This window comes from Thamnophis elegans, chromosome 5 (genome assembly GCF_009769535.1).
Source record: "Thamnophis elegans isolate rThaEle1 chromosome 5, rThaEle1.pri, whole genome shotgun sequence".
In the NCBI taxonomy this organism is placed as follows: domain Eukaryota; kingdom Metazoa; phylum Chordata; class Lepidosauria; order Squamata; family Colubridae; genus Thamnophis; species Thamnophis elegans.
The window spans coordinates 61,872,723-61,899,330 of NC_045545.1; the positions used below are offsets into that span (position 1 = coordinate 61,872,723).

The 26,608-nt window shown below is 40.3% G+C and overlaps 1 protein-coding gene across 1 annotated transcript in view; it reads right to left on the reverse strand.

Annotated features, from left to right (window-relative positions):
* The window catches only part of DENND2C (DENN domain containing 2C), a 60,123-nt gene that overhangs the window by 14,892 nt on the left and 18,623 nt on the right, over window positions 1-26,608 (reverse strand). The window contains 13 exon segments of the mRNA XM_032218777.1: window positions 1,442-1,629; window positions 4,323-4,367; window positions 5,543-5,560; window positions 5,563-5,638; window positions 9,733-9,830; window positions 9,833-9,881; window positions 9,883-9,903; window positions 17,083-17,183; window positions 17,186-17,188; window positions 17,512-17,660; window positions 20,330-20,742; window positions 20,744-21,009; window positions 21,012-21,289. Of these exon segments, the coding sequence (XP_032074668.1) occupies window positions 1,442-1,629; window positions 4,323-4,367; window positions 5,543-5,560; window positions 5,563-5,638; window positions 9,733-9,830; window positions 9,833-9,881; window positions 9,883-9,903; window positions 17,083-17,183; window positions 17,186-17,188; window positions 17,512-17,660; window positions 20,330-20,742; window positions 20,744-21,009; window positions 21,012-21,129 (1,545 nt within the window). The 5' untranslated portion in view covers window positions 21,130-21,289.

Below are 26,608 nucleotides of genomic sequence, written 5' to 3' on the forward strand. Positions count from 1 at the left end.
CTGCATTTTGTCAACAGTGGACATAAAGAGTACAGCAACCATGTGATCTTGTGAATCATTGCTCACTACATTTCTGAGCCAGTTCTGTTTTGGTATCAATAGCCATTTGTATTAAATCAGCATACATTTTGGAATTACTCTTGTTCATTTGTTTTTCATTCCTCATCTGAGTTCTACTACTAGCCACACCAGCACAAGAAACAAGTGTATGTCCCCCCCCCCAAAAAAAACCAAGGTGCAAACCATTTGCAGTCTACCAGATCTGCAGAGGGAATGAGCCCTTCCCCCTCCCACACTAACCACATTGGTGTCACATGTATATTGATGGCTGCGTTTTTTTTCAAAAGAAATGATGGTTGGAGAAGAGGAACAGATACAGGAAATTCTACCCTCGACCATTGTTCCTTTTTCCCAAATAATTCCTTCCTCAAACTTCTTCCCCCAATTCACTGGATTCCAAATATATATCCAAGGATGCAAATGTGCATGTAGAAGGTTTAATCTAAAGACCTTGGATTGTTATCAGATTTTAGAATGATGCCTTCAGAAATTGTTACCAAATGTAATTCAGAAAGTAATAGAAGACAGAGATAATGACTTGTATCATCAGAGAATTATCAAGTTAACTCTATGGGTTCAGATAATTTTAAATGTAAATGAAGGGTTCTGTCTTGTTTCCCTCCTCTTCCACACCTCCCACACCCCCACTAACCATTACTCTTTGGAACCTAGCTGCTAGCATCCTATTCAAAGGACAAATTCACCACTTAGGCTCAAAAAAAACTGTGCACCTCCGCAGTTCACTGTAAGCCCCATAAAATTATTCTATGAAATCATACTCTTTTGCATGAGGCTGAGATCATACAGAGCAGATGGTGAAAACATGCAATGAAATATGGTTAATGCATAAGACAGTATGTCACTTTTCTGGTGATTGTAGCAGAGATAATACTGCTGTGGACAAAAACCCAACCACTCTATAAACATTCTACCTCACCTAAACCTGTGTTTCCCAGCTTCCAGATGTGCAGATTTCACTTCCCACAGTTCCCAGCAAGTCATGGTAATTGAAATCTACAGATCTGGAAGTTGGGCAGGTTGGGAAACACTGATCTATACTTATACACAGTCAAGGCAGACAGAGCACTAATTTACTTATTTCTTAAGAGTCTGAATTGAGAAAGACTGAGGGACCTCTCATTGGGAATCCATGAGCAGCTAAATCCATAACATATTCTGCAACGTGGCATTTTGAGCATCCAGAAACAGAGTCTGAATCAGTGAAAGTACAGCTCAGCAAAGGCACAGTGCTCATCTTGGGTTTGCTTTGTCAGTACTTGGGTTCAATGTTAACAGGAGTGAAGGTTCCATTCCACTTAGCCAACCAAAAGCACCTGCATTTAATTTTGTGGAGCATGGATAGAAGTAAACAGACACCAACCTTACATGGAAACTGTTGTATAACCTGTGGGGTATATGTTGCCTCTGATGGCTTCTTCTGCAGAGATACCACAACGAACAACTCAAAGAGCTGCTGCTCCTGGAACTCAATGAGATCTCGTTCCAATGTTTGGTAGTGTGGGTTTCGTTTGGACTGAGCCTGGACCTGCAGAAGGCGCTTATGGCGACCTAGAGGGGGAGAAAAGCAGTTCTTCAATTGTCCAATCTTGCATCTTGGAATGGGGAAATAGTTTCCATTCATTGTAGGGGGGAGGAGGCTGCAAAAATGGCTCTGCAGTTTCCCTATGGCTCAACAGCCAGTCAGTTTTTAGAGCTGCGTCCACAGCATAACTAAAAGTAATAGCTATGTTGCTGGAATAACAGTATTCCCATAAGCAAAATAAAATGTGGGTAGCAATAACACCCTAACCGTCCAATAAAAAACATACAAATAAACTCCTATCTAAATTAACAAGCCATAAAACCTAACTTCCAAATGGGCCTCTTGATGTCTATCATGGTAAACTAACAGAAAGCCATTCATTCTAAATGCACATAATGCTTTAAGAAGCACTGCGAAAGTTATGAAAATTGCAGTGGTGCAAACTACGTGAACACCAAATAAATAGCCACATGTCAATTGTCTCCCTCTCTCTAGAGAAAATGCTGATCTGACCACCTTCATGAAACTCTTGAAGGAAGGAAGTGACGGTTTTGCTTGGCACTATGCCTTTATTATTACCAGGGAATTGCTGTGTTAAGCTATATGCAAAGCTTAATTCTGACAATTTCCAGGCATGGTGAACAGGAAATGCTGGTGTGTCCAGGGCCATTGGTGCCAATTAGGACAGATGAGTCACGATGCAGAGCCAGTTTGGAGCCTGCTGCTCTAGTTGTTCTTCCTCCAGTGTTTACATGCAAGGGCCGAGCGTTATATTAATTTCACTCCAGTTACTCCTTTTTCCCAGCGAAGGGCGTTTCATAATATTGAAGAGACAGACAGAGACATGACTGGCTTCTTTAGCTTCAGTGAAAGAAAAAAAAAAGTTCTCAAGAGGCAACCCTGGAAAGGATCAAAAGGGAAAACGCTTGACCCGGAAGCAGATGATTATTATGTGCCAGGTTGTTTTCAATTCATTATTATTATGTTTATGCCATTATAAAATAAAGAGGGCCTCTAATTACAGCCCAATGAAACAGCATGGTTCTTGCCAGGTAATCCTTTCCTTCCTGGCAGTTTATTTTCGTTTACCTTAACAAAAGACACAACTATCCTAAGAACTTGTTGCCTATCCATTTTTTACATGCTTTCTCTTTACATGCTAGGTCCAAATCTGCACTCGAGAATCTCTTCTCTTAGGGAACTGAAGAATGGCTTTAAAATGTTTCCCATCAAATTTCCTTGGTTATCTCATAAATCTTTGTATCTTACAATTTTATCTAAACCTAATACATTAGGGTATATTAGTGCCTCCATGGTTGACAGCCAGACTGGTATTTTACTGTAATGATTCTTCTTCTCTAATTTGGTGTCTCTGAAAATAGGCATGTATTTTATTTTTTTCCCCTCCCAAACAAATGTGTGCCATCCTAATTGTAAATCATACCCCTCTATTATCAACATCCTTTTATTTGTTAGGTTTATCCAATCTTTTATCCATGTTGATGCTGCCGCTTAATAATATAACTCCCGGTCTGGCAGTCCAAAACCACCTTTGGTTCTACTATCTTGTAATAATTTTAGTTTTATTTGTTATTTTTTTCCCTAGCCAAATAAATTTTGTTACTTTGTTTAATTCTTCAAAAAAATTCTTTCCTAATTTTAAAAACTTTCCCATCAAAGAAGATCTCTTAGCATTTTATTGTTTTTTTAGTATAGTTTAATTATTTATTTAATAGATTTATACTCTGCCAATGTTGTACATAATCTTAAGGCAGTCTATTTAATACTCCTTCATCCTATTTTTCCACAACGATGTTGTGAGGTAAATTGGGTTGAAAGATAGTGACTGGCCCAAGGCCACCAGGAAGTTTGCAGAACCAGGATCCACTGCTCCTAGTCCAAATCCTTCATTATTACACTTCATATGCCCTTCAGGGGTTAAAATGTGTTCTAAATGAAAATACTACTAAATTACTACAATTACTACTACTGCTATTAGATATATGCAAAGCAACCATAATCCTTTGCTATTGACATACATAAATAATAATTTGCTGTTACATTACAGCTAAAAATTAAGAATGATAAACAGGCTATCTTTCAAGAAAGCCTTTCTCCTGACTGATTTCCTTCTCAAAGCAACTGTCATTAAATTCCTGAGGGACCCCAGAAGATCATAGCTTTAAAGTGATTAAAAGTGCCGTGGTGGCACAGTGGTTAGAATGCAGTACTGCAAGCTACTTCTGCTGACTGCCAGCTGCTTGCAATTTGGCAGTTCGAAACACCAGTCTCAAGGTTTACTCAGCCTTCCATACTTCCTTCCATCCTTCTGAGGTGGGTAAAATGAGGACCCAGATTGTTGGGGGCAATATGCTGACTCTGTAAACTGCTCAGAGAGGGCTGTAAAGCACTGTGAAGTGGTTATAAGTCTAAGTGATATTGCTATTATCCTGAGTTCTAAACCCATCTATTCCTCCTCTAAATCATCCCAGTTCTTAATGGATTTCTAAAATGGAGGCTTACATGCCTTTAAATGATCATAATGCATCCATTCTGTCCAGCAAATAGTAACCATTACAATTCTTCAAATAGATCTCTGTCCCAAAGTACTTCATTGACTTGGTAGAATTTGCATAGAACATAGACATTCTCAACAGTTATCTGCAAGGTATAATTATGTCACTTGACCTGTCTTAGGCCCAGTGATTCACTCACTCACTTTTTGGCAGATTCTCTGGTTCACTCTCATATCCACTGGTTTCACCTGAAATGACAAAAAGTTTCCCTCATATTTTGCCAACTGGGTAGAACTGGAAATGTTGGAAGCAATCTGACAGAGCAACAATCAATTACGTTCCTATGCCTCTGAAATTTGGGAACAACTGTACGAAATAGTAAAGCCATCTATTCAAAAGCATACCTACATAGGTGTCAGGTGTTAAATAAAGCAAGTCAAGCTCATTATACAATTCTGTGCGTCAACTTCTCATTATGCAATGCAAAGGACTGAGGGAAGATGCATCACCATCAATTGTTTAACATTACTAGGCAAGTAGGCATCATTGATTTGCAAAATGTAGATTACACAAACAGCCGTTGGCTCTAGTTTATATTTCAGCACATGTGAAAGAAGAAAGTCATCTAAAACAGGAAGGACTATTGATAAGATATATACACCCACACAAAATACTACAATCTTGCTCTTCTCGTTTTAGCAACAAAAATTCTATACCGTCCTAAAGGGGGCAACAGGATAAAAAAGAGAAATCACAGATCACAATATTTTCTCAAGGAATTCTCAGAATTAACATAATTAAATCCAGGTTACTGAAAGGTTTTTCCAATAGGACTGGTCCGCCCCCCACCCATGCCAGCAAAGGAGGAATGCTGAGGCCAGGGTTTTTCAGCTGGCAGGATCTAAAAAGAAATTTATCTGCTGTCACTCTTGCCCTTTGGAACCTCTTTTTCCCCTGTAGTGAGGTTGGCTCCAACCCTCCTGACCTTCTGCAAAAATTTAAGACCTGGCTCTGCCAGTTGGCTTGGGGCTCCAGTGGGAGAACATCATAGTGGAGGTGGTTGATTGATTAACATGAATTCCACTTCCCCCCCACCCTCAGCCCTTCCCATCTTTCAGTTAGGGTAGAATTTTTATATTTTCATAGTATTTTATTTTGTATAGGTTTTATATAGTTTTATTTTTTTAATATTGTTAAGACACCCAGAGTTTCCTGTGTAGAGATGGATGGCCAAAAAATAAATAACAAAATGGTAAATAAAATAATAAAATTAAATAAAATAATAAAATTAAATAAATATAAAATTAAATAAAATAATAAAATTAAATAAAATAATAAAATTAAGTAAAATAACTTAATAAAATAAAAATAAACAAATAAATAAATAATGACCAGCAAAACTGCATTAGTCCAGAATTTATACCTCTAGCTGGAGAAAGTCTTTTCCAGTTTGTACCACCAACTTCACACGTTTCTTTCCTCGTCTGGAATCAAAGATCTCTTGTATCTTCAACACAAGCTGAAACCCAATAAGAAAGAAATCATCAAGAGGAATGATAAATTTCAGAAAAGAAACAACTGCATTTTATACACGGGATAGTATTAGAAATCGCACTCAAACTTATATACTGCTTGACAGTGCTTTATAGTCCTTTCTAAGCAGTTACAGAGTCAGTTTTATTGCCCCCAACAATTTGGGTCCTCATTTTACCCACCTCGGAAGGATGGAAGGCTGAGTCAACCTTGAGCCTGGTGGGATTGAACTGCCAAATTGCAGGCAGCTGGCAGGCAGCAGAAGTAGCCTGCAGTACTGCACTCTAACCACTGTGCTACCATGGTTACAACTACAGAATTAGCAGAGCTATATAAAACTGACGGAAACACAAATGCTCGAACAGAAAAGATTACTGTCATCTGCATAGTGCTAGTAATGTAGAATGATCTTTATTCTGAATACAAAAATATTCTAATCCATGATGAAAGCTAAATTGAACAAAACATGGATGCAAATAGGTTTACTGTGGTGAATACAGTGTCTCCAAGCATTACAGGGTTTTGGTTTGGTTTTTTTTGGGGGGGGGTGGGTGCTTTTTTGAACTAAAGATGCCATTGTGCTCTTCATCATTTTCTTGCAAACATTATGAAAGTTATTTTCCACTAGATTTTCTCCCAAGATTTTTATTGTGTGTTAATATATTTTTATTGTTTTATATCACAAATTCCTTTCTATATTGAACTGTGTGTTTTTCTTTAACATGTTAAATATAAACATCATCATGATCATTATAATCTGTACATATAGACATATATGCAATAATATCAATCATTATTGAAAAGTATACTACCTTCAAATTATAGTATCAATTATATAACCATCAAATATTTACTAATCATTTTTTTCTCATGTAGTCCATATTTCACATAAATCCACTCATCTACTCTCTGTGATTTTTTGTTAACTTCTTATCTAGATAAGAGGCTAGAACTGCCGGGCATTCTCCCATTTCCCAACCAGGACCAATCCTGCTAGCTTCTGTGATCAGCCAAAATTAGCTAGGTACTGCCATTTGCCCAGAGAAAAGGTAAAAAAACAAACTGTTAAACCATAATTGTATAATTCTTAAGTCCACATTTTCTTGGATAGTTGGTTTCTACCATTTCCAGAGAAACAGCCACATATTCAACTGTGGTAGTGGTAGCTGCCCAACCCATCAAGTATCATGTGGTGTCAAGTGTCTCAGGCCATAGGCAGAAGAAAGAAAGATCTTCGCCACAGCATGTCTAGTGCGAACTTGCTGACGATCTCAGCTCCTGCTCAACTACTTGCTATTTTAGACAATGCATGCAGGCCAAGTTCACTCTTGCCCGGCTTCAAGAATGTATTCAGCATTCCAAAGCAAAGGCAACAGGGTGGGGTCCAGTTATTCCCTTCACCGCAAGTCATATAGAAAGACAGAAGACATTTAGCAGGTAAACTGATCTTAATTCCAACTCTTTTCTTAACTATAGCAACCTAAGTAGAGTAAAAAGGAAAAAGAAGATTTCAGAGATCTAGTCTGCTGCTCAGGGCAAAGGCAATACAAGGAAAAGTCTGCACCAGAGGTGGTATTCAGCAGGTTCTGACCAGTTCTGGAGAACAGGCAGCGGAAATTTTGAGTAGTTTGGAAAACTGGTAAATACTACCTCTGATTGCCCCACCCCCATCAGTCCCAGCTCATCAGGAGGAAATGGGGATTTTGGAATAACCTTCCCCAGGAATGGGGAGGGAATGGAGATTTTACAGTATCCTTCCCATGCCACGCCCACCAAGCCACGCCCACCAAGCCATGTCACACCCACAGAACCAATAGGAAAAAATCTTGAATCCCACCACTGGTCTGCACCTACGCAAGAAATTCTGCAGGTCTTAGACTCTTTCCTTCAGCTTTTTTTTCCATTCCTCCCAAATTTTCCCAGTCTAGGTTTAAATGATTGGCTTAAGCACTTCTTCACATTTTGGATATCAACGTGAAAAAATGAAATGGACTGAAAAAGTATGGTACCATGTAAAAGAATATCAGGGAGCTGCAACTCATGCTTTCAGGAATACATGTACGTGACAGAGACTTTGGAAATGTGCTTCCCAAGCACAGTTTTAAGCTGACTCTTGGAAAGTCTGGTGCCTGTAATATTTGTAATGGCTTCAAGAATGACTAGAAAATGCTGAGAGCTGAAAGCATGATATCAAGGTGCTGGAGGAATACATTATTTTCCATGCTGGAATTGCTAAGAATGTTTGGATTACTTGGGCATTCTTCCAGCAATCATGGCCAAGTCCTATGAGTTCAGGATGAGAGAATAACATGCACTTCCTCTCTCAGTAAATTACTCTCACATTTCTGAATGTGGTGGGAATATCATTTGTTTGAGGAATACTGCTCACATGGGACTTTTTAATCACCCTGTGTGTCTCAATTAATCATATTTGTATGCTCCACACAATATTGATATGCAATACTTAGAAAGAGAGCAAATTTGACCTGCGTATGTGCTGGCTTTCCTTCTATCCACCTATTCTCTCTATCATAATGGAAATAAATTCTAACTAACAATGTGACTCTTTTTGCCTTCTGGCTTTGAGTAAACATGATGTCTGATCTGCAGTTCTTTTCCTTTGCAATATTTCATGGATTGTGAGATTCCTTAGGAGACAATGCAGATGTAGATCATTAAAATTACTAAGATTGATTTTAAAAACTATTGTAAAGGATTCCAATTTCTTCAATGAACAGGCAGTATTTATTATTTATTATTATTTACAGTAGTTATAGACTGACCCAAATCTATACAACTCTAAATGATAACTGATGCTTTTCAGTTTTTGTATATTCACTTTACTTGCACATCTCTGCTAATCATTCATCCAGAAGCACATCAGGAAATTACACTGAAATTTTATATAGCAGCCTTATCTTTAAGGAGCTGTTCAACAGCTTTGAAGTACAGAACAATTGAAAGTTAAATCCTGAATCAGGAGTAAGCAACCCCAGGGAAGAAGTCCAGGCAAAATAAAATGAACTCAAGGTCACTTTAAGGCTAAGCAGTCTAAGTCAGGAACTCATCCTCCTGTTTTTAATAGGAGGGTGTGTTCCTGAGTTACTCCTGGTGTAAGTGGGAACTTAACTGTGCATTAACTACATATTGCCCAATATTGCCAGTGACATCTTCTTGGCAAACCTGCATGGTGATCTAAATATAGCGGGACAGGATGTCAAGATAGCTTTTTAAAGATATAATTTCAGTTATTTTCCTATTCAGGTTTTTTATGTAATATTGTATACCAAATATTTATTTTATTAGGATTATTTGATTTCGGATTGAAACATTTGAAATAACAATCCACTATTTGCAAGACCTTCTGGATATAGTGTGACAGCAGTTCCCAAGCTCCCATGTAGTGTGATGGCAACTACCAAAATTCAGCTAGCTGAACGATGGCCAGACAGAGAATTCTAAGAATTGCCAACTCACACAACTGGGAGCACCCAATCAAAAAGATCAGGTGTAGTTATGTCTCTATTAAATTTATACATCCACCCTTCTCACGCTTGTGACTCTGGCTGTCAAGTACGATTAATATAGTTAAGAACTATAATAACACTGATCATCTGATATTACCAACTCTCACATTTAAATGATGTAATACAGACAATCATTTTTCATTAAAAATGATAGGAATGATCCAGTGGTGGGATTCATTTTTTTTATACCAATTATGTGGCGTGGCTTGGTGGGCATCGGCACATGGCAGGGAAGGATACTGTAAAATCTCCATTACCTCCCCCCTCCAGGGAAAGGTTTACTGCAAAACCCGCATTTCTTCCCGATCATCTGGGACTTGGGAGGCAGAGAATAGATAGGGGGTGGGGCCAGTCAGACGTGGTATTACTGGTTCTTCCGAACTACTCAAATTTCCGCTACGAGTTCTCCATAAACTGGTCAGAACCTGCTGAGTACCATCTCTGGAATGACCCAACCAAAGGCTGTGGTACAGAGGAGATAGGGAGATGAAATGGCAACAGAAACTGGTATTTTCCCAGCAACTAATTATATAATATTTTGGCTCAGTCCTACCCGGGGAAGATTTTTTCTCTTCCTGCTTCCAGCATCTCCTGCTTTGAAGAATTTCCATTCGGTCAACGTAACAGGTAGTGTTGAATCTTTCGGCAACTTCCACGCAAACAGATCCGTGTGTTCTTTATCTCCAACGTTTTACGGTGGAAAGAAGTGCGGCTTGTGGAGAAGCTAAAGAAATGTGAAAGAAGGATAAAAGAATGCTAATGTTTTACAAAGAAAGCAATTCCCACTGAACTTGATACAAACAGATGTAAACTCAAAAACAATACACCCTACCACGCGAAAGGGTGTCTTGGTTTTTAGAAGAGTGAAATCAGCAAGGTCTAAAAGTTTGGTGGCCCAAGCGCTCTGCCAGCGAAAATGGGCTCCCCAGCTCCTTTACCGGCTGCGATGGCCTTCTACAACTCTCTGCCAGTGAAAACCGAGCCCCAGGAGGGCCACATGCATCCCTCACAAACTCAGTTTTCAGCTGCGATGGCTTCCTGCACCCCTCTGCCAGGGAAAACGACACTCGGGAGGGTAACACGTAGCCCTCCAGAGCTCTGTTTTCACTGGCAGAAGCACTGCAGGCCGCTCCTTCTTTGTTTCCAGGGCAGACCCGCAGGCCATATCTAAGCACCCCGTGGGCCAGATCCAGCCCCTGGCCTTGAGTTTGACACCCCTGCTGTAGGGAATCAATGTATAGTAACAATGAGACTAATAGATATGAGAGCTCTTCGTTTGAACTGTGCAGTGCGGGAAAAAGTGAATCCTCCTCTCGTCCCTGCCCTTGTAAACAGTCCCACTCTTCCCTTTCCCCATGAATTCTAATTAGAATTAAAAGAGAGAAAGAAAAGAAATGTAGCTTTCAGGAATGAATTAATCATTTCCATCATGGCCATCACCACTGGACCAGATTATAAATCACAGAGTAATTTAGGATTGTTCAAAATAAGAATCCCATAGAGGTAACAATTCCTTGCAGTTTTTTCTTTCTAGCTTTTTCATGTAAAAAGAGATATTACTGTGGAACATACAGTAGACAACTAGAGTCAAATGTATCAGTTCAACCTCAGAAGATAGAGGTATGTAGTGACGTCAGCATGACGAGGCCTGATTAATATTTGGATGGGAAATTATCAGAATTCCAGTTTCTGTTGACTAGATTAAAAAGTTTAACAAAACTTGCACAGATACAATCTTTCAAGAGGTGGACCTGAAGATTGCATCTGTGCAAAAAAAAAATTAACTTTTTATATAGGCTAAACATAAAAATTAAATTAAAAAGAGCAAATGAGGAATACACAATCAGATTTTAATATAAGCAACATATAAAGTATGTCTATAGGAAGACATAATCTCTACAGTACTGCACAGGAAGATCTATTCTATAGGAAGATATAAGAGACTAAAGAAAAATTAAACTGGAAAAAAAATCCAAACTTTCACAGGAAAAACCCCCAAAATTTCAACAGAGGAAAAATACAGGCTGATTTTAGCACAAGCAATCATCAAAAGAAGGTGGACCATATTGCCTTAAACAACAAGGAGGCCTTATGTCACCAAATTTCAACATCAGGCAAGAAAGGGCCGAAACAATATATTAATCAAAAATGTCAACAAAGAATACAAGAATAACCAGAAAAGGAAATGAGGAATCTATTTATGAGGAACCAAAACATCATCAGAAAATTTATAGTTAATGTTGGGCCATTCAAGAATAATAAAAAAAGAGATTTCATAGATTTTCACTTCAAAACAAAGTAGTACAGAAATATTTTAAGTGCATAAATATCAAAATCTTTTACAAGTAATATTACAGATTGACAGGAATATCTCAGGGCTGGGTTCTGGCAGTCACTACTGCAGTTTGCTCATGGCTGTGCTGCGTGCACACACACATGCTTGCTGTACGCTGTGTGAGCATGCTCAGTGCAATAAAAATTGCTCTGCGCATGCACAAAAGCAAAAAACAAGATGGTGGCGCCCATAGCGATGTCGGGAGAACCGATTCGGGGGTGTGGAAGGCCTGGGTCACTGCCGTTCCAGCAACGCAGACCGCAAACACTACTGGTTTGGCTGAATCGGTCCGAACTGGTAGGAACCCACCTCTGGAATATCTGTAAAACAAAATACTGTATATTCAGGAACTAATTCTACAAGAGAATGAGACACGACAGGCAACAGATCTGATGTTAATAAGAAAGTACCAGATACAGATGAAATATCTACTGAACCATTTAAAGCTAAAGACAAAGCGACAGTTGAAGTTCAAATAAATCCATGTCAACAAATATGGAAACAACACAAGTGCAGATTAGAAAGCAGCACTAATAGTAACAAATTATTGAGCCAACTTCATCAAGTCTTGCTTAAGAGTTCACCATTAAAATACATGGAGAGAGATTTACATTGGCTTACCTGAAGGGTTCTTTTCTGTGCAGTACGGGAGAGTCCAAGCAATGGGTTAAATTAGTCTGGTTGCCCTGGGACTGAGGAATCTTTTTTCCTTGACCACGCTTCCTGGTGCCTCGTGACACCAAATCTTTGACGATCTTTGGATCCAGTGAAGGTAGTAAATTTGTTGATGAATAGCGAAGAGTTCAATGGTAATTGATGGTACCGAATCCCTGGGCACAATAACCCAGGGTGGGTTGGACTCCCTGTAGTGCACAGAAAAGGACCCTTCAGGTAAGCCAATGGTCATTTTCCTGTGCACTGCTTTGAGAGTCCAAGCAATGCGACATACCCAAGTTACATGTCACTAGGGCAGGAAGAAGATCTGTCGTGGAAACAACCCCTTGGAAAACCCGCCTGCTGAACGATGCTTCGGCTGATGCAAACATGTCCAGTTTATAGGGTCTGACAAAAGGGATAGAGAGGACCACATAGCTCTGCAGCTGTCATCTATGGTAGCCTGGGTTGCCCAGACCACAGTGATGGCGGTGCTACTGATAGAATGAGCAGTGAAGTTCCGAGGAACAGTCCTGGACTGATGTTCACAAGCAGCTGAAATGCATGCTCTCAGCCACCCTGCCAATGGTGGCAAGAGGTCACCTCTTACCCATGGACCCCGGCTAGAATGACAGGAATAGGGCCTCCGATCTGCGGAATTCTGCTGTTCATTATATGTATTTTCACAGAGCCCGTCTCACATCTAGCATGTGCCAGGACACGTCCCTTGAATGCCTGGGATGCGGGCAAAAGTTCAGTAATATGATCTCTTGCATCCTATGGAACCAGGTGTTGATCTTTGGGATGAATGCAGGGTCCAGGCGTAGACCCTATCAGGATGAACGATACAAAGGTCCTCGCGGACCGATAGGGCTGCCAGCTCGGAAATGCGCCTTGCAGATGTTATTGCGACAAGGAAAACTGTTTTGAGAGTTAGGTGTCGGAGGGAAACAGTGCTCAGCGGCTCGAAGGGAGCTGAAGTGAGAACTTGGAGGACCACGGATAGTTGCCAAGTTGGGTATCGGTGGACCACTGGAGGGCGTAAATTGGAAGCACCCTTGAGGAAGCACCTAACCCTCGGGATCCTGCTGAGGGTCTGGGCTGAGCCCATCAACCAAATGGTGGATAAGGCAGCTACCTGGCGATGGAGGGTGTTAGGAGTGAGTCCCTTGTGAGGCCCCCCTGAAGAAAGTTCAATACACGGGAAACCAGTGCTGTGACTGGATCAATTTGGAGGTTGTTGCACCACTTGCAAAGCTGGACCCGTGGAATTGTAAATCCTGGTCGTTGAAGGACATCTGGACTCCCAGATGGTACAATCACCTCCTCCGACAGGCCGTCCCTCCTCAGGAGGTCCCCCTCAAGTGACAGATGGCCAACTGAAGCCACTGGGGGTCCGGATGTACAATGGCCCCCTGGCTGAGGAAGACCTTGCCCTGGGGAATTCGCCACAGGCTGGACACCAACAAGCTGACAAGATTGGCGTACCAGGACCTCCGAGACCCGTGAGGTGCAACCAACAGTACCTCCGCCCTCTCCGCGATGATTTTACGGATCACTTGTGGTAGCAGGGGTAGTGGCGGGAAGGCATATAATAGCTCCTAGGGCCACCAGCAGTGGAGAGCATCCGTCCTCTCCACCTCCGGCGAGTGAAAGCAAGAGAAGAACTGCTAGAGTTGCATGTTCTCAAGGGTGGCAAATAGGTCAACCGTTCGGAGTGCCGAATCTGCAAGACATCTGGCGAAAGAGGACCGGGTGTAATCGTCACTCTGCATTGTCTATGATGGTCCTGCTCAACCAGTCTGCCTGGGTGTGTCCACCCCGAGATGTGATTGGAGTGGAGGGACTCGAGGTGATGCTCTGCCTATCTGCCCAGGGTCTCTGCCTCCGCCATGAGCTTTCTGTATCTTGGGCCCCCCTTGGCGGTTTATGTGGCTTTGGCAGCCACATTGTCCATCATCAAGAATACGTGTTGGTGTAGAATGTCCTGTTGGAAATGACGTAGAGCGAGTCTTGCTACCCGCAGCTCTAGGAAGTTGCTCTAGGAAGTTGATGTTGCAAGCCGCTTCGGCTGGTGACCACTTGTCCTGAGTTTAACCTATTGCTTGGATTCTCCAAGCAGTGCACAGGAAACTTATGGAGATAATGCCAGAATGTAGAATATGTTAACATTAATAGACAAGCATTTAAATAGAGAAATAATTATTTTACGTCACTTTTTGTAACATAACTCTGAGCAGTGAACAATAAAACTGTCCACAAAATACAGATGACACAGGTGGAAACTGCAAAGTCGGGGGGGGGGGGAACCTTCCTAGCCAAAAACAAAAAAGACCCACCCCTCATTCACCCCAAGGGCAGGGGGAAGACTAAGTTTTAAACACAGACAAGTTGGGAGGTCAAATGCATCTTGAGATGGCTGAGGTGATTCCAAACAGGTGCTGTTACAGACAGGGCACACTTCCTTGGTCCCACCAGATGGCACTGCTTAATAGGGGGAACCTGGGGGATGCCCACTCTGCCCAATCATACCAGTTTTTGTTTCAGAAAAATAACAGAAGAATTAACAGAAATAATAAACAAAAGGAACTTCCTGATGAGCAAGAAGCTGCTCTAGAATGTAATAGAGGAAAACACAGTAGTTCAGAATAAGTAAAACTTATGTAAACAATAAGTTTACATATTTTCCCCATATCTGTATAATTTACAAAGTAACATACATTAGGAATAGCTGGGTGAAACATGCATGTATGTATGTATATATGTATGTTTGCATGTACAATAGCTCTACCCATTGAGGAGCACAACCAGTTAATCTTTATATAGGTTTATGCTCCAGAGTTTAAATTCAAGGCTTTTTTCCTTCTGCAGCAGTTTTTCCATTGCTAATCTGTCCTGTAAAAATAGGACAATTGTATTATATTGTATATTAAAAGTACCATAGACTGTAGTCAATCAGTCTTAGATTAAATAAAGGCTGATTGCTCTCTTTAGGGCAGGAAGCAAAAGCGAGAGAACATTGGACATGTGAGGCAAGTGAATGATGGATTTAAAAAGTTTTTATGCTTGGCAGGTTGAAAGAAGAAGACACAGGTTAGATTGAGGGACAAGATCAAACAAGCTACAGAAATGTTCCAGGGAGAATTACACGTTATTATTCCACATAGGGCAGGATGGTTCATGTCACTCCGAAGTAAAACCAACTTGATTACGCCTAAAAAGTAACTAAATCACACAAAGAAACAAAAACAACAATCAGCTTGGGGTTAACCTTGTAAGCTGCCTGGAGTTCCCAAGAGTGAGTTAGGCCATGTAATTTTTAAATAAATAAATAATCCAAAAAAATTGATTTAAATTATGTACATGAAAAAAATGGATTAGTATTGGCGTTAGGGTAGGCAGTTGCATAAGAACAATTTATACTCCCATGTCTGCCTTCTTTGAGCAAAATAGTTTTTGCCTTAAAAACTATTGCCTTAGTTCTTTCTTTTAAATGGTAGCTGTCAGTACTTCATTAAATACCTATAAATTAACACATGGCTCATTCCTTTTTCAGAACAGTATAGAACAAGTGTGTCAAACTCAATCGCGTCACATGATGTATCGTGACATATCACAACTTTTTTGCATTTGCAGACCCAGGGTGGGCGTGGCCTGCGTGTGACGCATCGAGCCCAGTTTGACAGGCCTGGTATAGAAAAATAGACACTAACAATAGTATCTGTTATAATTTCATCTGCCAGGGAAACATCTCCTTTTCCCCCAAACCATCAGGGATAGGCAATCTACTCCCATCCTCCAGTTCACTACAGGTAGTCCTCGACTTATGACCACAATTGAGCCCAGAATTTATGTTGCTAAGTGAGACATTTGTTAGGTGAGTTTTGCCCCATTTTACGACTTTCTTGCCACAATTGTTAAGTGAGTTATTGCAGTTGTTAAGTTAGTAACACGGTTGTTAAGTGAATCTAGTTTATCCATTGTCTTTGCTTGTCAGGTCACAAAAGGTGATCACATGATCTCGGACATTGCAACTGTCATAAACGTGAGACAGTTACCAACAGTTTGAATTATAATCACGTGACCATGGGGAGGCTAAAATGGCCGTAAGGGTGAGAAATAGTCATGTCACTTTTGTCAATAATCTTGTAATTTTGAACGGTCACTAAATGAATTATTGTAAGTCGAGGACTACCTGTACTAAGTACAAAAGTTAATTGGGATGGAAGATTTTGGAGCTATTATTATAAGTATCTTTGGTAAGTAGGTAGGTAAGCGATATTCTGATTTTGGCAGCCATCTAAAAAAGCACATAACAGCTAATTCTTTAAAGGTTACTAAACTACAAAACTTATCACCCAGTCAGTATGGCTAATAGTAAGAAATATTTGAAGATTTAATTAAGCAACAGGAGCTACATAAGCATTGGTAGGGAAGAAAAAAGAAACGGTTGGTCAGTTAAACAAATGGCATGCTACACTAACATCCACATGAATCCATTCCTAAAAGGAAAACCTATGCCCAAACACAACTGTACAAATACTATACAATTTTCTCTTTTTATTCCTTTTTTTTTGTTTGGTTTGGTTTGGTTCTGCGCATGGGAGGGCAAAGTATCCTCTTCAGATTAAATAGAGACCAAGCAAAGTTCAATCAGCTTCATGGGCATCCATTCTCTAAAAGTGAGTTTACATACCTCTATGTTCTTCAAGGAACAACTGCAATGTGATGATTCACATGGGAATAAAGACGAGGCAAAACAAAGAGGCACCTACTTATTTATAATCACAGAGCAATGTAGACAAATAACTTCATTTTGTTCAGATTTCTGCACGATAATGCCTAATCCCTGTGTAGCACAGGCACGAAGTCCAATATTTAACTAGAGAGGACAATTGCTAAGTGTGAATTCACCTTGGGTGGCTTGAAGGTATTTCGGGGAGGAGGCAGCTTCCAATTAGATGGGATCCTCCACAAAGGCTTCACTTTAATGTCCTCATAGGGATTCTCTTTGCAGGATCTAGAAAAAAGAATTATTTTGAAGCAGGGCATGGGTAGACAAACCAACCACATCCATTTCCCAATTACTATTTTTTCATAGGCACAAACTGGCATCAAGTTATTACCCAGCGAGTAACAAATAGAGGAATCAAAGGAAATCCCCAAATGACTGTCTTTAATTTCTAGCTTCCCAGTGGAGGAACTATGTGTATCAGATATCCATGAATATATCAGCACAGGAGATCAAATATGTATTCCAGAATTCTCTAGAACTGAACTGTAGCAGCAACTTTTCTTTCAAAGGCTGTTTCTTGTTTCTTTTAGATAGATCTGAAATCTTACCAATAATATCCTCATAGAGGTTGTCCTCTGACTGCGTGCAATAGAGACAGACACGTGTAGTGCCATTTAGTTCTTCGTGAAGCTTTTGGTACTCGATGGCTGCTAGTCTGTTTCGATAACTTTGGATGTCCTCAAATTCAAAGGACTTTCTATAAATAAGAAAAGGATAGGTTATCACACATCTTAGATGCAGAACCAAGCATAGCTTACCTCCTAGCTTTTTTTAAAGTGAGCTACCTAGGAATGGATGCATTTTAAAAATACTGTATACATACATACATGTATGTATGTATGTATGTATGTATGTATGTATGTATGTTTGTTTGTTCTTGGATTGTTTTAGAAAATAAAATTATGTGCACAATTTTGGAAAACCTGTCTTTCTCAATCTTCCATCAGCAATGTAGAGTGAAAGGGGTGAAAGAGCCATTAATGATAATTTGACTTGATACTAAAGCACAGTTTATTTAACCAACCCACACCTGAAAGTGTTTCAGTTACATACTGTAAACCATGTAGTTTGCAAACCACAAAATTTGGAGAGTCACAATACTTTAACATACATTGAATTTTAATTGGTTTTATATTTATCCTTCATAGGAAAAAGAAGAGAACTTAGATACTACAGTAGCTCTCTTGAATCTGATGTCCCCTAGATTTTGTTAGACAATCAAATAATAGTACCACCAGCAATATTATAAGTGTGTTAGGTCTATATTCCATATCATTTGAATGCAGGACTGAAACAGCAAAACTGAAATGATAGGACCAAACCCATAGTACCTTCTCTCCAAGACAACACATGAGGGAATCTGAAAACCAGAATTTGTTTCCTGTAAATAATAATGAATGGGAGATCTATTCTATGTACAACCACTGGTTATACTCAGCTACTTTATGTCTCCATGAGTCTACAGGGTAGTTCTCAACTGGTTGTTTTACAACAGTTTAGAGTTATGATGATCTTGAAACCTGTGCTTTATGGCCTGTAAAGTACTTCTGGCTATTGTAAAATGGTGCTCCCCATAATAAAGTGACTACATTTTGGGTGCTTGGTAAATGAATTGCCACTATGACGGTTGCAGCACCCTGCAGACACATGACTGCAATTTGTAACACTTTTTGCCAGTTTGTGGCGGGTTTTGTTAGTTTCTGGCAAAAAAGGTCCGTTCAGAAGAATGGTTTCACTTAACGAATGTGATGTTCATTTCACAGCCATATGATTGTCTGACAATGTGAAAAATGTCAAAAACCTGTGGTTAGTCATATGTGCACCTGGACTTATAACCAAAATGATTTATGACCAGATTTCCAGTCTTAATTTGATTGTAAACTGAGAGCTATCTGTTTTTATATTTAATATAATGTAATTCAATTGATTTAATTTCATTATATTATGACAGATTAAGGTAAAGCAGAAGGACGATAGAGATAAGCCTAGAGTTATTCTCATTGCTATACTTGTAACTGGGTGGTTTGTCTTTTTTTTGGTGGTTGATGACTTGCAAAAAAGGAAAGGTGGAATCAGTCAATCTCTTTGCGTATTACACACTGTATATGCATAACCAAGACAGCAATGAGGGCAACAGATACAGGATATTCCACTTTAAAAGAAATTTCTGCACCAGGATAATCCACATCATGTATTAATGCTGAATCAGACATATGTAAATGTGTTTATCTTTCAAACACAGTCATATCAGGGATGGCCTAGCCATTTTTAGTCTAGGTTTATGATCACATAGCTTCTTCTTACAGAGCAACAAATGCAATGTTTTCATTTTCAAGGCTGAAATTCTATTTTAATGTAACACTTTGCATGCCAAAGATCAAAAAATAAAGGCACATCCTATAAAGCACCTACCAGGATGAATGTTAGGGCACAGTTTTGCAACTACTGAAAAAAATTAACATTTTATTCATTCATGTGCTTCACTCCAATGAACAAAATTATGTAATTAAAAGGAAGCAATTTTCTAAAAGGAAAAATGTTTTGTTTTCTCAAGAATTATGCAAGCTTCCTCATTAATGTTTATATGAGGAAAAAATGACCCAAAGTAGATGTTGTACTGATTTACTGATTATGTGCGCTATCAAGTCAGCGTTGATTCTTAGCAATAAAATAATGATGATGATAATTCAGTGACACAGGACAGTTTGCAAACTGCTAAAATCATTTAAGAACAAGTAAAAATATAAGAAACACAAAACAAATAATTAAACATGGCAGAGAAAACAAACCCAAAAGGGAACAAGGCAAAGGAAGAAAAATGCCAAAAATCACTATGCCAAAGTGCTGGGCAAAGAGCCACTTCTCCAGGGTCCTTCAAAATGGCAATAGAGTGGGGGGGAGTCAAAAACTCTTTGGGGAGGGCTCATTCCAGAGGGTGGGCACTGCAATAGAGAAGGCAGACTTCTGGGGTCCAGAAAGATGACATTGTTTAATCAATAAGACCAGCAACATCCCAACGCAGCCAGATCAAACCAACTGGACAGATACAATGGGTGGTTCCTCAAGTAACCAGAATTTTTGCCATGTAGCCCTTATAGGTAGTGACCAACACCTTCAATCGTACCTGGAAGCAAATTGGCAACCAGTGTAGCTCGTGAAGCAGAAGTGTTCCACTTCCACATGGGCATTCCAAGGGTGTTCACACTGCTATATTCTGGTTACTTCAAGGGCAACCCCATATAGAGCACTACATACATAGATTTTCTCCAGAAATGACTTACTGCTCCAGAACATAGCAGTCTTCGTAACTGCTTGTGACAAACAGAGCAAATTAGATTCATTAGAAGAGGTCAAGCTGCAACCCACCTCTTAGATCTGCCTCGGATTCCTCTGCTGCCTGTTCTGTGGTCAGACTCATGGGAGGCAGTTGCAGGATAGCTCCCATTGCACAGCTGTTCCAGTGGCTTCTTATTGCTGTGGTATCCATTGGTCAAGTTTACCTGGTCCTTCTCAGAATGGTAACGGAAAGTCCTCTGTGGTTTGGGCACTGGGTTGATGGCTGGCTGACTTTCCTGACCTTCCACATCAAAATATATTGTCTCCAGGTTCTTTGCTAGAGCTATGTTCAGCTCCTTCTCTGTTGAACCACAGCTTTCCCGTTTCCTTTTTAAGTCCAGTGCAACAGAAGCTTCTACATCACAAGGAAGAGTTTCCATTTGTTTCCATAGGCCCCGTGAAGTGTAGAAATTCCCAGGAGGCAGTCTCTCCCGTGGCCATTCCTGTAGCATCTGCTGCTTCAGGTAAACTGTCACTAGAAAGTTGCTCCACTGAATGGTTTCTGGAAATCTCTTGGAAGTGATGGTCGTCATTGTCCTCCTCTTCCTCCTCAGTTACAGAGCCAAGATTAGAGTTTTCCCAGAAATCTAAACCTAAACGCTGAACATTGGCTTCTATACTCTTGTCAGTAGGAGCTGATGGCTTTTCCTTGCTGTTGAGGCCATATCTGACCCCAAAATCCTTCAGTTTTTGCCTTTCTTCTAGGCAGACCCCTTTGTCCGACCTTCCCACTGAGAAATCTTTTGCTTTATGTTCCGGCAGTGGCTACGGGACAATGTTTGCACAGCCGTACGGGAAAAACTGGTATCTACACTCCCTGTGGGGTGCATGGCAGGCAAGCTAAACTCACAAGAGCCCCATCACAGCATGCTGCCTTTTGATATATTAGGTTAGAGAATTTCCAAAACTCAAACTCTTTTTCGCTAATTATATCCAGTTTGTGGAATGATCCAACTTTTGCAGAAAGAAGAAGGGTATCCTCATGCTATACTGTAGAAAAAGAGACAACAACATTTATCTAAAGGACTAGAAGACCCAATTAGATAATTTCACAATAAATTATTTTCCATAAGACTCACTTATTAAAAACAAACTAAAAATTATTCTGATCTTCTCTCCTTATACTGCAGAGCAGCAAACTTAGATTTGCAACTTATTCACTGATAAAAAATGTGTGACCTTTTCCTTACTTTTTACTACTCTTAGTGAGAGCTAGTTTGGTGTAGTGGTTAGAGCATCAGACCATTATCTAGGAGATCCTACCTTAGGCACAAAGCCAGCTGAGTGACCTTGGGAGATTGACTCTTTCTCAGCCCTAGAAAAGAGGCAATGGCAAATTGCTTCTTAAGAACCTTGCCAAGAAAACTGCAGGGACTTGTCCAGGTAGACTCTGAGAATTGAACACAATGGAATGGATACACACACAGACACACACACACACACACACACACACACACGACAGAAGTTGCAAGTAATAAAAGCATTTTAGCAACTGAATTTGTATGATGTACACTCATCTGATTCACAAAGATACATTTCATTAGATATTCTTAACCTGTTCTATATTTATGACACCATTAAAACAGTGCTAAAAGCAAAAGAAGCCCAATGCTGTCATGTCTGTGTGAGAATTGGCTTTATATCAACCTACAAACTCGCTCCCAAATCTAGAAATTTTGCACCTGGATGAAGTCAAGAATATAGGTAAGAAAATCTGATCTAGAGAAGTGAGCTCAGCCACAACTGAATGGCTCATTTGGCCCATACACTGAAAGTTCCTTGCCTGTAGAGCTGAATATCAAATTGCAGCAAATTTGAGAACAAAGTAAAAGGTAGAACCTCTGCTGCTGCTGCTGCTGCTGCTGCTGCTGCTGCTGCTACTACTACTACTACTACTACTACTGTCTTGGACATTCAAACAGTAGTTGCAGAAAGATTACTCAAAACGCTCCAACAGCACAAGTCATAGGATTGGAAGCTTATAGCTATTAGATTTGAAGTTGATAGAGATCTGCATTAATCTCAGGGTGATGTCTAGTTCTTGCAAACTGGGCTCTTCCCAGTATCAGCCAGATCTCCAAACTAATTTATGGCCTCGAGGTATGGCTCTGAATAAAGAATGAGACAAGTACCAGTGGAAAAGCTTTACTGTTTCACTGTGCAATTTCTCCCACCTATGCTGATCAGCTGTTAGTCTGGCTCTCTTTGAATTCACCCACACAAAACTTTGTGCAAAGTGAGGAGTGAGACTGACAGACGGCTAAACCCATCAACCTACCTAACTTGTCTCCTGCCCTGCTCCAGCCCTATTTTACATAAAGGAAAATGATTGATGGATTCTCTTCCAGCAGTCAGTAATGCTTTGCGGCAGGAAAGCAGATGTTAGGCTGATATTGTTTTCTACTGCTTATCAAAGGCTGTTTGATAATATTTTATGCAGCAAAAGTTTTTTGTTACACAAAACCAATATGAGATATTGGCACAAATAACTACAATCACATAGTGCCCTTGCACTCTGACACATTCCAAAGCGCCATTTGGAACTAAATCCGAAGCACTAGTTGGTTCCAGAATTTACCCATTTTATGGTTTGCTACATGACTGTCAAAAGTCATTGCCACCACTCTTTCTACTTGCTGAGATCCCAAGCTGCTATAACCGAAGAGGGAAATGCAGGAGAATTGTACTAAAATTAAGAAAACCCTTCACTTTTGGAGTTTTCAGAAGATAAAAGATAGCCAGAGTTTTCTTTGACAAAGTCCAGCTCTGTGAAAGCTTCAATCCCAAATTACGCTTATTTTTTCCCTTTTATTTATTTTAATCCCTGCAAATCTTAACATACCCATATTTTTCAAAATATAAAACGTATTTTTTTCCCTCAAAAAAGAGGCTGAAAATCTGGGTGTGTCTTATACACTGAATACAGCATTTTTTTGCCTCCCGAAACCCCACCCCCTTCACCAAAATGGCCATGCAGAGCCTGTAGAAGGCTTTCAGAGAGCTCCTGGGGGCAGGGAAGGCAGAAATGAGTGAAAAATGGGCTGGTGTTTTGCTCAATTTTGCCCCCCCCCCCAGCCCCCAGGAGTACTCTATACACCTCCTAAAGGCTATACATGCGATTTTTTTTTTTGACAAAAAAACGGGCCTGTTTTTGTGAAAAACGGGCCAGTTTTGGGAGATTTGCAGAGTGCAAAACCTTTTTTTTTAATTTGCCTCTTCAAAATCTTGGTGCATCTTATACTCCGTTGAGTCTTATACTCCGAAAAATACGGTACTTATTTTGTTCCTTGATGCTCTCCTTCAAATAGATAAAAGTGCCCTACTTGTTTTGGCTCTTGGTGACATCACTGCATACATCCTCTGCAGTCTTTAGAGGACCAAAAATGGTGCTGAAGGTAGCCCTTGCATGCAAAAATTTGCCAACACCAGATATAGATGGATACTGAGATGAGGCTTCCAAATGGAAAAACCTGTATAGATGGCATTAATCTAACTCTTATTTGACATATATGATCCTCAGTGATAGAAAATAATGTCAAATTAGTAAAGAATTATTCGACCTCTAGCCCACAAAGACACCCCAGGTCTGCCCTAAATATTACTGCCATAATCCATAGAGACCCTTCACAATTTCAGAATGCTCATCCTGGCACCACAAGGCATTTCTCATTCTCTAAGACAGTTCTTTTCCAATGAACAGTTCAGACTCTCTTCTCTAGCATTAAGAATTAGAATAAGAATTAAGTATAATTAAACCGGTCTGGAAACAACATGGATAGGAATCTAATCTACCCTGTTCTACATTCCTTTTTTCTATATTCCTCCTGTCTTGATATAGAGCAGCAACAAGGCCGTTCTTCAGAATAGGAGACTGGTATCAAGGGCTAATGATTTTCAAAAGATCCATGGCAATTTTGGAAATCAAAGAAGGATACAGTAGTGTAATGTCCAGGGGTAGAAATCACCTCACAAAATGTGAACAATTTCTAACTCACAATGCAGGATTCTCACACAAAGAGGAAAAGAAAGTATTGTTGCTTGTATGATTCAGATCTTTATGGTGATTCTTTCCCTCAGTGCTTCCCTGTCATTTCTCTTTTCAACGCCAGACTAACTCCTACTTCAACCCACATATTTAGCTAATCCTGGGAATCTTTTTGAGGCTTTTTTGATGAACCTTGCAGAGCAGGTGTCATATGATTGTTACATCCACTAAGAGACTGATTCCGCTCACATAACTTCGTTAACTGAACTATGGTTTAAACAACTCTGTTTCTAAGCTAGTACAACATACTGAACTACAAATTAATCACACAAAGATTGCTCATAAGACACTATAGACTAAACATGTGGCTCTGTTTGTTGTAAAATCCATCCATATGTACCATATTTTTCAGACTATAAGATGCACAGGTGTATAAGACGCACCAGGATTTCGAAGAGGTAAGTAAGAAAAAATATGTTTGTCCTCCCCAACCCACAGGAGCACTCTGCAGGCTTCAGCACAGCTGGGGGAAGGCAAAAATGCTCCCATTTTTGAGAAAAATGGGCGGAAAATGGGCCATTTTTTGCAAAAATGGGATGTAGGGGCAGGGCTTCGGGAGGTCAAAAATGGCTGCATTAGGTGTATAAGACGCACCAACATTTCCATGCCCTTTTAGGGGGGAAAGGTGCATCTTATACTCTGAAAAATATGGTAAATGTAAACCCAGGCAATCGGGTTAACTCAATATCCTATTGCAGTGATGGCGAACCTATGGCACGTGTGCCACAGGTGGCACATGGAGCCATTTGTCAGGGCACGTGAGGCGCTGCCCTGCCAGGTGGCCAGCATGCATGCGCGCACTGACCAGCTGAGTGCTCCATTTTTAAAAGCCATTTTTCGCCCTCCCCAGGCTCCAGAAGCTTTATAGGAGCCTGGGGAGGCGAAAAGAGCCTCCCCCATCCCCGCGGAGGCCCTCCAGAGGCTTCATGAGGTTCCCTGAAGCCTCTGGAGCGCAAAAAAAACGGTCCTACGGGCAAACCGGAAGTTTGGGAACGGTCTTCCGGTTTGCTTGGAGGGTCATTTTGACTGCTCCGGAGGCTTCAGGGAACCCTCCTGAAGGTCCCGAAGCCTCCGGAGGGCTTCCAGGGGGGACAGAGGAGGCTGTTTTCACCCTCCCCTGGCTCCTATAAAGCCTCTGGAGCCAGGGAAGGGCGAAAAAAAACATGCAAAAAGGGGGGGAGAGCTTGTAGTGTGCACATGCACACTGGTGGGGTTGCGCATTGCATTATGGGTGTGGCATATCCACACACAACCCCCCTGTGCTCCCCCCACTTATGGCACGTGAGCCAAAAAAGGTTTGCCATCGCTGCCCTATTGGTTAAGATGTAGTAGGAATAGATCATGAAATAACCACATGAAGTAGAAGGTGATGGCAAACCACTGCTGAAAAACCTTGCCAAGAAAACTGGTGCAGGTGGTCTCTGAGAATCTTCCAGTCAATATTTTTTTTAAAAAAATGATGTGAGCAGGACATGCTTACAAAATCATGGAAGGGTGGACTTTTGAACACTGGTATTTAAAAAAAGAACTATTGTAGAATCTTCTACTTTGGAAAAAATATACTACTGCTGAAGTTTTTGTTTAAACATGAGGAAATAGCATGCACCCAAATGTAAGACAGTCTAAACAAAAATAAAGCTTTATTATATACTTCTGTAAAATGCCGGAGGTCAACTTTTGGTTCTTATTCCCTTTTCAAGTGGATCCCTTCTACATTTTCTCCTGACCGAATGACATTCTTTGAATATTGGGTGCAGGCAATATTAACCCAAATCAATCTAAAGGCATATCTTGTTTTTAAAGGAAGACCAAATGTACAATTTTCACTACAGCGGGGTAGCAGAGACTCTGCCTGGATATTCACTTCCTCCCAAAAAGATATTTCTCTATTTTTCAAAGCAAAATTCTCTACATATCTTTAGTATGTTGCTCTTGAAATCTGATAAAGTTTTCAAATATGATCATATCCTAATCTATCTCAGGAGAAATACTGGCTATTCTCGTTCAAGGCACAACCCTTCATGAGCCTCCACACCCAATAGAAAGAATAGAATACTACTATTTTAACTTGTACAGGCTTGCAAACCAGGTATCTGTATCTGTCATTAAAATAGGTGACTTTTGTCCTGATAAGATCTACTATCTGTTCTGGTAAGGCACCTAGTGGACAGAAAATCTGCCAGTCTTCAGTGGAGAGTTGTGACTATGACTAGCAAGCTGTGTCTGCCCAAAACCCTGACAGAAAAGCCCCATGGAATGACAGT